Source organism: Trachinotus anak, unplaced genomic scaffold, assembly GCF_046630095.1.
Source record: "Trachinotus anak isolate AG129_WGS33_773 ecotype Australia unplaced genomic scaffold, CSIRO_AGI_Tana_v1 ptg000028l, whole genome shotgun sequence".
NCBI lineage: Eukaryota > Metazoa > Chordata > Actinopteri > Carangiformes > Carangidae > Trachinotus > Trachinotus anak.
In genome coordinates this window covers 987,024-1,003,237 of record NW_027273879.1, presented here as the reverse complement: position 1 = coordinate 1,003,237, position 16,214 = coordinate 987,024, and the positions used below count along the sequence as shown (strand labels likewise).

General features: G+C 40.7%; 3 protein-coding genes across 3 annotated transcripts; 2 read left to right on the top strand and 1 right to left on the bottom strand.

The window, feature by feature from the left end:
* Positions 1-238: 238 nt before the first annotated feature.
* LOC139611706 (peptidyl-prolyl cis-trans isomerase-like) lies at positions 239-5,772 on the top strand. The gene is made up of 6 exons (XM_071466578.1): positions 239-330; positions 1,605-1,926; positions 3,727-3,757; positions 4,962-5,050; positions 5,163-5,335; positions 5,435-5,772. Exons 2-6 carry the CDS (start codon positions 1,858-1,860, stop codon positions 5,565-5,567), a joined length of 495 nt encoding a protein of 164 aa, XP_071322679.1. The 5' UTR covers positions 239-330; positions 1,605-1,857; the 3' UTR covers positions 5,568-5,772.
* A 275-nt stretch (positions 5,773-6,047) lies between these two features.
* LOC139611707 (peptidyl-prolyl cis-trans isomerase-like) lies at positions 6,048-8,484 on the top strand. The gene is made up of 5 exons (XM_071466579.1): positions 6,048-6,195; positions 6,875-6,905; positions 7,673-7,761; positions 7,874-8,046; positions 8,147-8,484. The coding sequence occupies exons 1-5, from the start codon at positions 6,127-6,129 to the stop codon at positions 8,277-8,279; spliced, it is 495 nt and encodes a 164-aa protein (XP_071322680.1). The 5' UTR covers positions 6,048-6,126; the 3' UTR covers positions 8,280-8,484.
* Positions 8,485-14,254: 5,770 nt separating this feature from the next.
* Positions 14,255-16,214, bottom strand: LOC139611705 (dual specificity protein phosphatase 26). The gene is made up of 4 exons (XM_071466577.1): positions 16,074-16,214; positions 15,658-15,841; positions 14,807-15,018; positions 14,255-14,608 (listed from the first exon to the last, which is right to left on the bottom strand). The coding sequence occupies exons 2-4, from the start codon at positions 15,834-15,836 to the stop codon at positions 14,397-14,399; spliced, it is 603 nt and encodes a 200-aa protein (XP_071322678.1). The 5' UTR covers positions 15,837-15,841; positions 16,074-16,214; the 3' UTR covers positions 14,255-14,396.

Below are 16,214 nucleotides of genomic sequence, written 5' to 3'. Positions count from 1 at the left end.
GGGAAAATGTATTTGCCACCACTGCTGCCAGGGGAGATACTCAGAATGAGAGAGATGTAAATGTGCTTCAAATAAGCATTAAAACTTGGACCCCCGAAAAGTGGTAAAAACAACAGTTCTGGGGGTTGAAATATCTGTAATTATAAATATTACAATATATTTCCCATATTTACACCTAGAAGAATTTTGTAAAACGGTTTCAGACACCCCTATACTGGACCATTCCATTTCTTAAGCGTGTCGTTAGCTGAATGTTTAGCCTCCGTTAGCTTCACTGCTATCAGTGGCACAAACCCTCAACTCTGCCCCTGTACATCGCACAGACACTAGGTAAATGTAAGCAGCTGTAGCTAACTGTCTAGCTTGTTCAATACACTGTACCTTCATACATTCAGAGTGTCTGAATTAGGTTGTGGAAAGTGCCTAAGGATGAATGCTAACGTTAGCTCGTTGCTAACTTTTACATTAAGTTACAGTTTAGCTAACAACTGTTAGCTAGTTTCTGTTGTCTAACGTTACAGTAGCTAACTTAGCGCCCTTTCATTTCCAGTGTGCTTAGCATTTACTTATCATCCAAAATGTCATATATTATCTAATTTTAGAAAAACTAAATTATTAGTTGTGGTAAAGATATGTTTTGACATTGAGAGAGATTATTATTTCATTTTAATAGTCTTTTGTGTGGCTGTGGTGGTTTAGTTAGTCTTTTACCTTTTTGATATTATCTTTTAAAATAGGCACTACCTTTGTTTTACCTTTATTGTATTAGCAATGATGGAAAGTAATTAAGTACATTTACTCTTAGTACTGAACTTAAGTACAGGTTTGAGGTACTTGTACTTTACTGGAGTATTTCCATGTTATGCTACTTTCTACTCCACTACATATATCTGACAGCTTTAGTTGCTTGTTACATGTAAATAATGAAATTACATAATGGAGAATATAACAAGCTTTTAAAATACTACACATTGTTAAATATTAAACTAGAGGTTTCATCAGTAATAGTGATTTAATGTTTTTGATTTAGTGATTTAGGTCCAGATTTAGTGTTTTGACCCCTGACACAGACGTTGTGTGGTACTGCTTCATGAGTTGGTGTAATGGATTGGCTTTATTATGATCTACAGGCTGCAGACATTACCATTACATATTTAACAAGCAAGATACTGCAGAGACGCTAACACTTCAGTTCACTGCAGCATGTGTCTGTACTGTTCTGGTTTCCTTTTGCCCCAGAGGAGCAGTTCAGACTTAATCTCACCTGATAGGGTTACTGCTGCTGTTGCCACATGTGCTGAGTCTGTATTGCAGGGTGGGGACTTAAATCAACCATGATGGAGCTGGAGGCAAGGTACAGTAAATGCACTTTAAATAAATATAGGGTTTTAGTGAAAGTTTACAACCTATATGAACATTTTATATTAACTCATTTTATTTTAAAAATAAAATGTAAGCAGATTTCTAACTGCTGTGATGCATTATGTCAGCTATTTCCTGATAAAATAACCACCCGGTTACACTCGTCACTTTTTTCCTGTTGGAGAGTTGGATTCTTAAACTCCTGTGTCCCGGTGCTTTCGTGTTGCTGGTTTGCCCCATAGAAACCACCTGCTCCGCCCCAGCGGGTTGCCTTGACTTCATCCAACCAACCGATACCTCATCGCACGTAGCCCCGCCCATCTCCATTCCTATTGGTCGGTTTTGGGGGCTTTCAGAAGGACGGGTCTGTGATTTGCTGTCAGTAGCCTCTACGTCAGCGGTGCTCAGCGCCATATAAACAGACCCAGCGGTTCTGACGCATCGTCTGAATTCATTCATACGCGGTTTGTACATCAGGACCATCCGCTCATAAACATGGGAAACCCCAGAGTTTTCTTCGACATCACTGCTAATGGCAATGAGGTTGGCAGGATCGTAATGGAGGTAAGAAACATCTCAGATTATTTAAAAAAACAAACATTTATTGCTCAGGTTTATTTCGAATATGGCCGGTTTAAGGATTACATTCGGCTGCAGCGCAGCTTTCAGGCTTTCACTATGACTTCATCTTGGTATCTTGATATATAATAAGCCTAATTGCATAAAGAGCAAATAAATGATACACAAACTGTACAAAATGGTTCTGCTCTGTTGAAACTCCCAGCAGCAGCAGCCAGTTAGAGCAGGTGGGAGTGTAGTTATTATGTGGTTCCAGCTGCCCCGGCTGCCTCGGTGTGTTGGTGCGCACTCTTTCACCTTATTTTCTTTATAAACTCAGTTTCTGCCTTGGTTTCCGGAGCTCTTTCACTAGAGAAGAGCTCATTAACATCAGAGAAACAGCTCCAGAGGATTTTTTTCCACCTTTCTCGACTCACCTGTGGAATTATTGGACACTTTGGTCAGAGGTCACTGACCGTCGCTCTCGCAGTGAAACGCCGGAGGAGAGGAAAACGTGCCGGTGCGCTGGAGCTGGAGCTGGCCGGCTTCCAGCTCTTCAGAGCGGATCCAGACACAGAGCTGTCCGGCAGAACGAAAGGTGGAGGAATCTGCTTTTATGCTCACAGTGGCTGGTGCAGAGACGTGACAGTGATCCTGCAGCACTGTTCTCCTGACCTGGAGACTTCCATCATAAACTGCAGGCCCTTCTGCTCCCCCCGTGAGTTCACCTCATTCATCCTGGTCGGTGTTTACATCCCACCACAGGCCACAGCAGATACTGTGTGTGGAGCGGACCAACCCGGACTCCGTAGTTATTGTCCTTGGTGACTTTAACAAAGGTAACCTCAGCCACAAACTGCCCAAATACAGACAGTTTGTTAATTGCCCGACCAGAGAGGGGAACACTCTGGACCACTGTTACCCCACAGTCAGTGGTGCTTATCACGCCGTCCCCCGGGCTGCACTGGGCCACTCTGACCATGTCATGGTCCACCTGATTCCCACATACAGGCAGAAACTAAAACTGTGTAAACCTGTTGCTTACAAGAACCTCCAAGAACCTCCAACTGCACCAATCACCAGAACAAATTCCTTGTATGTGGAAACATACTTGGCAATAAAACTGATTCTGATTCTGATAACAATGGGCAGGTCAGGCTGGAAATCAGAGGACATGCAGCTTACCTGATGTGTTGCTGGGACAAAACAAGACAGTTTGAGTTACATTTCCCTTTTAGAAATCCTAATGGACAATCTTTTTCTGAGGTTGTATTTAATATCCAACCTGTCACTTGTTTGCAACTGTTTTGCACTGGAAATTATTTCTGTAAGGAAACTGCTTGGATTGGAAAAATACTGAGCTGAAAAATGAAACTGAAGATTTGTACTGTTATGTGTAATGTAATTTCCTTTTTGTTAGAATTGATATTATAAAATTGGTATTGAAAAAAGTATCGCTCAGGAACCGGTATTGAAGTGAAGGTATCGGTATTGGTACCGGTATCGAAAAATTTTGATTGATACCCAGCCCTAAGTATAACACATGTAAGAGTAATATGATACCAGTTACAGAATGGTATATAAAAAGATTGAGTAATGATACTTAATATTTATCTGTATTAATAGAAATATGCTATAGTACAGACAACAGGTCTGCAGTCATGTGAGGTTTTATCAGCTGTGTGTTCTTGCTCCTGTTGTCACAATCGAGGTTTAACTTGCTGTGTATCTCACCTTTCCTCTCTGACTGTGCATTATGCTTCTGCTGTTGTATTTTCCACTTATGTGAATCTTTGTGTTTTACAGCTGGAGGCTGATGTGGTCCCAAAGACTGCAGGTATGTGAGCTGGAAAATAAAGAGGAAAGCCTTCAAAGTTCACTGCATGCAGAGCTGCTGCTCAGGCTCTGTCTACACACCCAACATGGGTTCTTGTGCGGTTGAGGAAACAGTGCATCTCCATTAGTCCTCAGATGAGAATTTATTCTATTTATGAGTTGACAATAATAATAATAATTAAAAAAAAAAAAAAAAAATAATAATAATGAATAGAAGAAGAAAAAAGGAGAAGAGCTCTTGTTTGCCTGAAATCTCCTGGTATTGGTTGTTTTCACCTTATGACAGCTGTAGACAACTGGTTAGCAGTAATAAAAATTTCTGACACTTCCACCAAGAAAACCTTCATCATGCATTATTGACTGCCTGTAATTCTGTCCCACATTGTCACTGTTAGTCATATGACCTCATTTATACTCATTTGGTGCAGAAAAGAAATGGGATGCAGAGTATGTTTCCAAGGAAATTAGGTTGGCTGAGCATGTCCTGGTTTTACTTGAATGGTCTTTCTATTTGATTTATAGTAGATCTCTGGAATTTGTTCTGGACAGTTGTGTATTTTTGTGTTTTTGTCCATGCTCTTCCTACGTCAATGCACCAAACTGGGTTCTGCATTATTTGAATCATGGATCTGATGAAAGTGGTGGGTTGTGTGCTTGTGCTCCCATCTCTGTTGGTTAGTTTTTGAGCATTAAACTTTTAATAAATAATACACAATAATGTATTTTATGAACTTTGATTGTTGCTTATTTAATCATGAGTACAATAAGTATTTTTATTTATTTCAGAGGTAATTAACTTGTTATTATGAGCAGTTTCGCTATGACAACACAAACCTCTGCATCATTACTGACTCCAAATGTCTCTTATTGAACCTTAGAAAAAGTTTTGTGGAACAACTTCCTGTCTCATCTGAAAGGAGAGACGGAAATAGGTGAAACAGGGATACAACCTCAGTAGCATAACTCTGCTAAGCCTGCAAATCAATATGAGAAAGATCAGCTGTTCAACTTCAGGGAAGATGAAATTTATTGATGAAAAATAAGACAAAGTGTCAAGAGGTCGCTCTAAGAGAGAAGAACTGCAGCTGTATCGAATTTGAGCCTTCTGCTTTAAAGCAATAATATTATTGGTGGTATGAAACTATGGATTTTGTATTTTAGTTTGTATTAGTATATTTGAGGAATGACACTCTCTTTATTTGCAGAAAATTTCCGTGCTCTGTGCACCGGAGACAAAGGTTTTGGCTACAAGGGCTCCTCGTTTCACCGCGTCATCCCTGGTTTCATGTGCCAGGTACAGTTAAGGGATCAGTCCTGGTTCTTGTTTTCACAAGTTCAGACTTAACCTCACCTAACAGGTTTATGATCGCTGTTGCTACATGTGCTGAGTCTACTTTATATTACAGGGTGGGGACTTTACCAACCATAATGGAACTGGAGGCAAATCCATCTATGGAGAGAAGTTTGCTGATGAGAACTTCCAGTTGAAGCACACGGGGCCGGGGATCCTGTCCATGGCCAACGCTGGGCCCAACACCAACGGATCCCAGTTCTTCATCTGCACAGCAAGAACTGAATGGTGAGCTCCACTTTGACTCGGCTGCATCCAGGTGTAATCAGACATTTTGGCTGGTTCAGATGTTGGTCTCACAAACTAATTGGCTCCGGTTCTTTCCAGGCTGGACGGGAAGCACGTGGTGTTCGGTAGAATTGTGGAAGGCATGGATGTTGTCGAGAAAATAGAGACGTTTGGCTCAAAAAATGGCAAGACTTCAGCCAAGGTTGTTATTGCCAACTGTGGTCAAGTATAATAGTGGAACTCAGTTCCTCTGGTCTGTTCTATCAGATGTATCCTTTATCATCCTCATCCCAGTTAACCCGTAAAATGGTGCATATCTGTCTTTATTCATTGTGTAATATTTTGTACTTTCCAATCAGTCCTTCAAGGACCATATTTGTTAACAAAATCTGAATAAAGTAATGATGATGGTGTAAATAAAGCAACTTGAAAGCCTGGCTTTGTGTATGTCCTCTCATTCTGTGTAAGTAAAGTGTTGCTTTATCACAACAACAGAGTTTGATTAAAACCTGTGGAACCAAAGAAAGTGAATATTTATCAAGTGCTCTAACATCATTTTTTATTATTGCAGTTGATACATTTTACCACCAGAGGTCATCCTAAATTTCACTGAACACTATGAAAGTGTGTTTGCCATAAGTGTGTGCCTGCATGTGTGTGTGTGTGATTGGCTGTAGGCAACCTTTACACCAATGGTGCTCAGCGCTATATAAACAGATCCAGTGTGTCTGACACATTGTCAGGAATTCATTCATGCGTGGATTTTACATCAGGACCAACCGTTTATAAACATGGGAAACCCCAAAGTTTTCTTTGACATCACTGCTGATGGCCGTGAGGTTGGCAGGATTGTAATGGAGGTAAGACACATCTCAGACTATTTTTTTTTTTTTTTTTTTTAACATTTATCACTTAAGTTTATTTCGAATATGGTCAGTTTAAGGATTGAACATACAACACCCATCAGCAGCAGCAGCAGCCAGTTAGAGCAGGTGGGAGTGCAGATATAATAATTGGCAGGTCAGGTGAAAATCAGAGGAGGTGCAGCTTTTCTGATATGTTGCTGGGACAAAACAAAACATTTTGATAAAAAATGTTGGGCTTTGAGAAATTCTAATGGAAAATCTTCACTGTTTTCTGAGGTTGTATTTGATATCAGATGAGATAATCCCATAAAAATTCCCAGAGGGGAAAGTAAGGTTCGAAGTAGAAATATCTCAAATGAAAATAAGCATCGAAGGAGCAATTAACATACAATTTTTACAGTTTTGTAAACTAACAGTTCAGTACTGCAAGAGAGACAGCAAACTCTGGTTTATAAAACATTTAATGATACTTAGTATTTATCTGTATTAATAGAAATATGATATAGTACAGACAACAGGTCTGCAGTCATGTGAGGTTTTATCAGCTGTGTGTTCTTGCTCCTGTTGTCACAATCGAGGTTTAACTTTCTGTGTATCTCACCTTTCCTCTCTGACTGTGCATTATGCTTCTGCTGTTGTATTTTCCACTTATGTGAATCTTTGTGTTTTACAGCTGCGAGCCGATGTGGTCCCAAAGACTGCAGGTATGTGAGCTGGAAAATAAAGAGGAAAGCCTTCAAAGTTCACTGCATGCAGAGCTGCTGCTCAGGCTCTGTCTACACACCCAACATGGGTTCTTGTGCGGTTGAGGAAACAGTGCATCTCCATTAGTCCTCAGATGAGAATTTATTCTATTTATGAGTTCAGGATGTGGATGAGGCGTTGATCAAAAGAGCCTGAACAACCATTGAGTGTAAACAGGGATACAAGGAAATTTGCTATGAGTGTTACCAGTGTAATGGACAATCATAATAATAATAAAAATAATAATAATAATAATGAGAAGAAGAAGGATAAGAGCTCTTGTTTGCTTGAAATCTTCTGGTATTGGTCATTTTCACCTTATGACAGCTGTAGACAACTGGTTAGCAGTCATATGTCAGCGGCTCTGTCTTACAAACGTAATGAAACTTCTACCAAGAAAATGTTCCTCATGTATTACTGTTTAACTGCTTCCTGTCCAATCTGGAAGGAGAGACAGAAATAGGAGAAACAGGAAGACAACCTCAGTAGAGTAACTCTGCCAAGCCTGCAGAGCAATATGAGAAAGATCAGCTGTTCAGCTTTAGAGAAGATGAAATTTATTGACAAAAAATAAGAAATAAAGTGTTCAAGAGGTCCCTCTAAGAGAGAACAACAAATTTGAGCCTTCTGCTTTAAAGCAATAATATTATTGGTGGTATGAAACTATGGATTTTGTATTTTAGTTTGTATTAGTATATTTGAGGAATGACACTCTCTTTATTTGCAGAAAATTTCCGTGCTCTGTGCACCGGAGACAAAGGTTTTGGCTACAAGGGCTCCTCGTTTCACCGCGTCATCCCTGGTTTCATGTGCCAGGTACAGTTAAGGGATCTGTCCTGGTTCTTGTTTTCACAAGTTCAGACTTAACCTCACCTAACAGGTTTATGATCGCTGTTGCTACATGTGCTGAGTCTACTTTATATTACAGGGTGGGGACTTTACCAACCATAATGGAACTGGAGGCAAATCCATCTATGGAGAGAAGTTTGCTGATGAGAACTTCCAGTTGAAGCACACGGGGCCGGGGATCCTGTCCATGGCCAACGCTGGGCCCAACACCAACGGATCCCAGTTCTTCATCTGCACAGAAAAAACTTCCTGGTGAGCTCCACTTTTGACTCGGCTGCATTCAGGTGTAATCAGACGTTTTGGGTGGTTCAGATGTTGGTCTCACAAACTAATTGGCTCCGGTTCTTTCCAGGCTGGACGGGAAGCACGTGGTGTTCGGCAGCATTGTGGAAGGCATGGATGTTGTCATGAAAATAGAGACGTTTGGCTCAAAAAACGGCAAGACTTCAGCCAAGGTTGTTATTGCCAACTGTGGTCAAGTATAATAGTGGAACTCAGTTCCTCTGGTCTGTTCTATCAGATGTATCCTTTATCATCCTCATCCCAGTTAACCCGTAAAATGGTGCATATCTGTCTTTATTCACTGTGTAATATTTTGTACTTTCCAATCAGTCCTTCAAGGACCATATTTGTTAACAAAATCTGAATAAAGTAATGATGATGGTGTAAATAAAGCAACTTGAAAGCCTGGCTTTGTGTATGTCCTCTCATTCTGTGTAAGTAAAGTGTTGCTTTATCACAACAACAGAGTTTGATTAAAACCTGTGGAACCAAAGAAAGTGAATATTTATCAAGTGCTCTAACATCATTTTTTATTATTGCAATTGATACATTTCGCCACCAGAGGTCATTGTAAGCTTTCACTCAAAAGGTAATTTGAGGCTCTGCGCCTTTCTACTTATTGGTTGACTGATCAAATCAAAATATAGCAGATTTCAGGTAAACACTCAGAGGAACCAAATCCTGCAAGGTTGGATGGTGGGTCCAGGTGGGCGGGGCTTGGGGCATGTCTGAGGGGGATTCAGTTTCTGAATACAGGCTGTGTGCATTTCTCTGTGGACTGAGGCTTTGATACTTTCGCAGTATTAATAGAGAACCTAGACCTGCTTTATAATCAGAAATACATGGACATCTACCTCCAGACTAGATGGGACCTTTAATTATCACTAAATTCACCTCTGTTTATTACAAAATACAGTACAACAGTTCCGAGATAAGTTGTTTTTTTTTTAATTTCTGACTACATACAGAATTTATCAAAACAAAGTTATCAATGCTCAGTGTTATACCCAATAAAAACATAGAAACAAAAGTCTAAAAACCAAATTGAAGTACAGAGATTAAGGCATCAACATCTCCTTTGCCAGTTTCTCCTTCAAAGAGAGTGATAATAAATAAATTCAAAAGAATTCAAGTTTCCTATAGAAAGGTCTCTGTAAGAAAACAAAGCTGTTATGAGAATATAAACAGGAAGTGAGACCAATGTATGATCAACCACAGCACAGTAAAACCACAAATACAAAACATACTTCCAATACAGCAAAGGTAAATATCGAAATGGTTGGAGAGATCCGGTCCAGAAACTTTCCAGTGTTTTACGAGCTTCATAATAAAGGCAGATTCTGCTGTCAACAGGACATTGTGGTGTTGTATAACAGAGAGTTGTGGTAAAGGACGGGGAGACACAGCTGGCCTGACTCTGTCCAAACTTTTTAAAATGGCTACCAAGTGATGGTTTGTAAGGATACGTTACAAAAGCCTCCTTTAATAACCTACACATCCAATGTGTGAAAGTACTATTTCCCCACTGGGGTGGCCAAAGACATTATATGAGAGTTTAAGGTAACATTAGGCTCCGTCCTGTCTGAGGAAGACTGCATCCCCATCCTCAAAAGCTTTCCTTTTGCATTACTGAAACATAGTGTATGAACAGTAAAGCATCAATATAACCTCTGCCCTAGATAGCAAAATTATTCTGACAAATACTTGGGTCACATGTTGTGTTTCTTCTGGCTCTATATATGGCCAGTTCCTCAGCCCACAGCCAGCCCATATACAGCATGACTGTCAGATGGTTCTTCCACATCTGGACCAATTCTGGCGAACACACAGAAAACTTACTTAAACGTGTATATGCATGTAATTTATTATAAAACAACAACGTGATGTTTTTACATTTCTGATTGTGTACAGATCAAACAAACGAACTGTGGACAGAGTGAGGCTAGCTGTTTACCCCTGCTTCCAGTCGTTATGCTAAGCTAAGCTAACTGCCACCCAGCTTCAGCTCCACACTTATAATGCAGACATGGGAGTGGTTTTGATCTTAACACCTACTCTCAGCAAGAAAGCACATAGGTATATTCAGAAATTTCAAGCTATACCTTTAAGTCTCCACAGACTGTACAAATCCACAAATTCAGCTTTTTATGTACATTTTTCCGCTTTTGAGCAAAGTCGCTCACCTCACCTACACTCCATCCTGGGGGCGTTGAAACAGCACAGACGAAGAGCACAAGTCACAACAAATATGTTTCAAACATGGTACTTGAGGTAATCATTAATAACACACACAAGGGTATTTGAAAAGCTGGTTTAAATTTCAGCATTGGTGTTTTTCACTAGCATGAAAGCACAAGCTTCACTTAACACTGAGATAAAAGAGCAGACTTTGCAATTCAGCACTGAGCACTGTGCACTCTCCTGTCATCCAGGCAGTTGGTAGCTTTTGCAATGGCACATTAGTGGTACTGTCTCCCACTGCACGTCTATTCTAAGTGCTTATTGTGCTGGCATATTCAACTATCACTTAGAACACTACTCTGGACAGCTAACAGTCACTGTAAAGTTGAAGTGATACACCAGACTGGAAGTTCAATAGCCTCATTAGAGTGCAACGCTGAGTCTAAAGCCCCATTCGGACTGGATTTATTTAGGGGAGGTGGGGTGATTTTAATCCCATGTGCAGTGTGTAGGCTATGTGGGGTAATGTTTCACACCCACCCTGTAATAATTACTGTTGAAATTACCTAGTGTTTTTCTCTGAAGAGTCCCATGCAGAGCCACGTCCTTGCATTTTAAAGTGGATCTGTAAGTGTCTTCTGCAGGAACATCTCCCAGTCCTATTGTTTTTTTAATCAGCTCATTGAAATTTGACTTTTGTGTGAAAATGTAATGTTAATGTGTTTGCTGATCTGAATCAGGCTAACAAACAGCCCATTTGGGGGAAAAAATGACAAATAAAACCCAATGAAACAAACAAAAAAAAAATCTTATTAAATGCTGTTATAATGTCCGCTATGTATGCACTGATAAACTGTCCCCATTAAAAGTAGCCGAATTAGGTATTCGCAGTTCATGTTTGCAGTGCACACGTAGATGTACAGGTAACTATCAGTGGATTCCTGTGATACTGAAGAAAACATAAAAATGGGATTATTCTCAGGCAAGTTCTGAAGTGTCGTTTCTCAATGATTTCTAAGTAGCTTTTTGGATGTTCACTGTTGATGGACATCAGAAATAATGACATCCTTGGGAGGTGTTTTCAGCCGCGGGGGTTGGCGCTTGGTTAAAACAAACGATGGAACGATGAGTTTAATTACGGAGGAGCACAGTGAATATTTCATACCCCACCTCCCCGTGTACTGTTAGTCCCGTCAGAATGGGCTCTGTAGTCTACTGGATGAATTTCAGATCATCACACACAATAAAATAAAGTCAAGAAGGATTTAAAATACAGTGGACTGAAACAATACATTGAACTTATTCAACACCCAGCTGAAAACAAAAACCATGTTATACTTTATTCTGTATGTTGCTATGCACAAACTCACCACAGATAACAAAGTGTATACAGAGTGTGACAATATCGTAATACTATAATTAACAGGCTACATAACTGTGCTGGTTTTAGACCTGGGCTACAACTAGAGTGTGAGTTGTTCAGGGCACTTAATGACACTTGCTGAATGTAAAGAAGTAAGTCAAGGGAAGACCTGCAAAGACTGAAACTATGGGGAAGAATCACTGAGCAAGAACCGTCTTTCAGAGGGCTGATATCCCGAGTTTAACCTCCATATTGATTACAAAAACACAGCAGAGCCCATGTTTGGTCAGGGCCAGGTATGATCATTTCAGGGCCCCATATTAAAACAACTGTGGGCCCCCCGATTCCCAACCCTGAGCCATTTCAGTCCATGTATTTCTACAGAGAAGACCCAGACTGGTTGGTAAGAACCCTGCAATAGCACTTGGGCTGAAACAAATTGATTGATCGATTAGTTGATTGACAGAAAATTATCTGTCAAATGTTTGATTATCGACTAATAATTTAAAGTCATTTTTCTCTGTTTTATAATACTGTAAATTGAATATATTTGGTCTGTTAGTTGGGGATAACAAATGACTGAAAAATATCAAACAAGATCCAGTTACTGATTTTTAGAGTTTAGGCTCTGAGATACTGTGACTGGCATTTTTCACTATTTTCCCCCAGTTTATTTTTAGACTAAACAATTAATCGATTAATCATAGTAATAATCATTGATGAAAGACAGTCATCAATAGTTGCAGCCTTAAATAACATTTTCCTGGTGGCACCAGGAGGCAGTGGTGATACTGTCCTTAAATTTTATTTTATCAAAACACGTGAAAATAATCTGCCACTGAGATGAGATTATTTAGTATATATGAAGACTGGAGTCACCTTCTTGATACCAGTCTGAGACAGAGGCGACTGCATATACTGAAGATTTCTATAAATTTTATAATACAAGATAAAAATGCACCAGAGTTGAGATTGACTGACTTGTTAATGTTTTTTACAGTGTATTAGAAACCACTGATGATGTTTGAAGTTGTCCAGGAAACCTTAATCTTTGTAAATTTGTAGAAGACGTTACAGCGGTGATAAAAACAGGCTTCACGTCTCAGTAAGTTTCAGTGGAATGCTCTGAAGTTTGATTAAAATGTAGAGGCAGTGGACTTCATCTTGTAAACCAGTGGTTTCCAACCATTTTGTTTTATGACCTTTATACTCGCCGCAGGGCAGATGTGTCTTTGAGCTGTGAGCACAGACTGATATTCTCTTCTGAGATTATTTTATTTTTACTGATTATTTTGGGGCATTTAGACCTGATTTTGATCCAGATCGAGGACAGTGTTTCGTATCTTAGATTCCTGTGATGCCCAGAATATTATATTTGAATAGTTTTCAAGGCATGAAGAGGTTCTGAAGATTTTTTAAATGCTAGAATTATAATTAAAAAGAAATAATTTCGCCTTTCCTGACTTGTTAATCATCTCGTGACCATTCAGATTTATCTTTTGACCACTTGGGAGGTCCCAAGCCCGAAGTTGGGAGCCATTTTTCTTAACTAATGAAAAACCTCTGGCCCCTAATTGTTATCTTTTATTGTTCTGAACTATCCTGGAAGAGTGAGCCCTCCTCTGTTGCTCCTCTGCCAAAAATATTTTTTTGTCTGTGAATCAAGGGCCTGGTGACACGAGGCTAGTTGTTAACAACGGCTACCATGTTAGCCAGCCGGGAACATGCTAGTCAATCACAATAGTTCCCTGAGCTTGTTTCTATTTTCTCTTTAATTTGCTTGTACTTGTGTAATTTAATTTAATAAAGAGCCTCTGAGGAGGGAAAACGGAGCAGAGCAGGTTTAATAAAACTGGATTCTGACATGTAGCTAATGAGCTACGATAGCTTCACTCATGGCTCAGCTCTGTCAACTCGCTGCCAGCTGGCAAAGCTGCATCTTTACCATTGAAACTGATTGATTTTGCTGCGAGATTCTGCTGTTTTAAATGCTGGTGTGACCGTGCGTTGAGGACAGAGCTACGTTATCGTATGTTGTAAAGTCCTTGAATGCAAACAGAGTGCAGCAGGAATGACGTATTCTCATAGGCTAACCCAGATGTTAGCATCACCTTGGTTCCCTCGACAAAAAGCCAACTGGATTTTTACATTGGCTTTTGGATAATTACAGGAAATGACCTCTGTGACAAACGGCAGGATTGATAATCTTCACTAATGACTCCACTTTATGATGTTTGAATCCTAAATACAATCAGCAGCAGTAAAAATCTCATGTTAGGCTCTAAACCAACGACACCACGGACCTTATTTCAGTCATCTAACCAAAAACCCCTTTAAAAAACCCAGAGACTTCATGACGAGGGAACTGGAAGTGCTACAGTGCTAACTCCGGGTTTTAGGACTTTGGGACTTCCTGTGGCACTCTATTTGTGATCAGTAACACTGACTAGACTGGATCTTAATGAATTCTTCATTGGGCTAAGGGTGTTCTCCGGCATTGAACACGTGGCCACCCTCCAAAGCTTAAAGAATATGGGCTTCACTGGAGACTTTTATCATTCAGTGCTTATGCTGTATCAGAGGCTACAGGACTGAACAGATATAATAAAATGAATGAGTCTGAAGACACTGATATCAGTCAAACCCTCCCACCACCTGCTGCCTCTCAGAGCCACAGTGTCAGAAACCCACAGGTTTCTCCTCACTTGGTCCCAGTACCTCCCTCAGTGTAAACCAGACGAGCTGCGACCTCAGGCTGTGTGCGCTGAGGGCGTTCTCAGCTCTGCGGCGACGTCTTGCGGCTCTCTCTCAGGATGCCGTCCAGACCGTTGAGCTGACGGAGGAAGCCTCGGTTGGGGATGACGCCTCGGTGGTCTTTCACCGTCTTGATGGCCTCCACCAGGGTCAGGTTTTGTCTGATCATGAGGTAGGCCAGCACCAGGGTGGCTGAGCGGCTCACTCCCACAGTGCAGTGGACCAGCACCTTACCTACATGTAAACAACAATGTAAAACAACACATACAATACAATGAATAGAAATTAATTAAAATTAAATCGATTCAGCCACTTTGTAACCTTGTTTTGAAAGTATAAATGAATACATTATTATTCAAATATTATCATTATTAATTAATTGTTTGTTTAGTTTTTCGCTGTTCAAAGGTTTTAAAGGATCCTCAGACTGACCTCCACTCGTCAGCGCTTTGTGGATGAACTCAGCAGCAGGATAAAAGTTGACGCTCATGTCAAAGGTGGGGGAGTCGTGAGCCTCGATGCCGTGATAGGTGATGTTCATCCCGGCGTAGTACTCGGCTCCACCGCGCCACTTGCTCTGTGCACAGTTGAGGATGTGTGTAATGCCAAGTTTGGCCAGCTCACGTCGATCTGACGCGATGTCTCTGCAGAGAAAAGGAGGTTTTTACTGCTCAGCATCGGCCAGTCAAACTGATCCCCGCTTCTCTGTGTCAGGGTGCTGAATGTGTTGAAGTAAAACCTGTTAGCTCGTAAATGAACAAAAACAAAGGCGACTGGGTCATGCAGCAACATGCAGATGTTGAGGATGAGTACCAGTTCACGTTCCAGCTATTTTCCTCATATGCAAATTAATGTATGACAGAATGTATGACATGTAGAGCTCAGAAAATATGTTGCTGTTGCACAGTTTTGGATATTGCCGAAGTCAAATAGTGTTGTAGAAATGCTGCATTAAACATGATCAGACAAGTTTCCTAATTTACCTGAAACTATCATCCTGGTTTGAATACCCCTTCAGCAAATGTAAGGCAGCCTGCATTCTTATTTATTAGTCTGTTCTGGACTTTCAACCATGTTACACACATTAAATGACTGTTGAGCACAGGTTAGGATTAAAAAAAATACTGGTTCCATTAAGTCAAATGGCAAAACAAGGCTTATGCAACATACTTCTGCTGAACACACCCAACTGATTAGATTACCATGAGTCATGCATTAGTGTAAGGAATTCTTCAGAGCCAACAGCCCGTCATTATAAAGGGCTGGAGGTCGTGTAAACTCACTGATCTCCAATGTAGAGTCGCGGCCACACTTCGTCTGCGTGGTTACAGGCTGTTTTCCCGGTGCACAGCAGCCGCTCCAGCTCCGACACCGTCAGGTTCGGGGAGACGCGCTCCGAGTCTTTCCGGCTCGGAGACCTGGAGCTGCTCCGGGACCGGGAGAACCGGGACATGAACGCCATTTAATCTGGGAAGAGACGTGACCAGTTCCTCTCAACAAATATTAGCAAAACATGCACAAGGCTAGAATAAAGTAGAATAAAACAGAAGAGTATTTTGTGCTTCATTAGATTATGTAAGACATGAACCTGTAGCTTTATTTTGGAGCGCACTGGGCTGTTTCTCACTGGCTGAGGCAACAACCACCAATGAAAACGCGCAGACTCGCTGTTTCTCCTGCACAGACAGATTTTATTTACCTGTGTGTTGCTTTATTCCGAGTGTCAGTGGTGCTGCTCCGCGGCCATGTTGACTCATTTATTCGCTGCGGGAGGATGGATGATGGGATGAAGAGGCTGCTGCTGCTGCTGGGCATCCACCAGGCGTCTTCGCCTCCATCC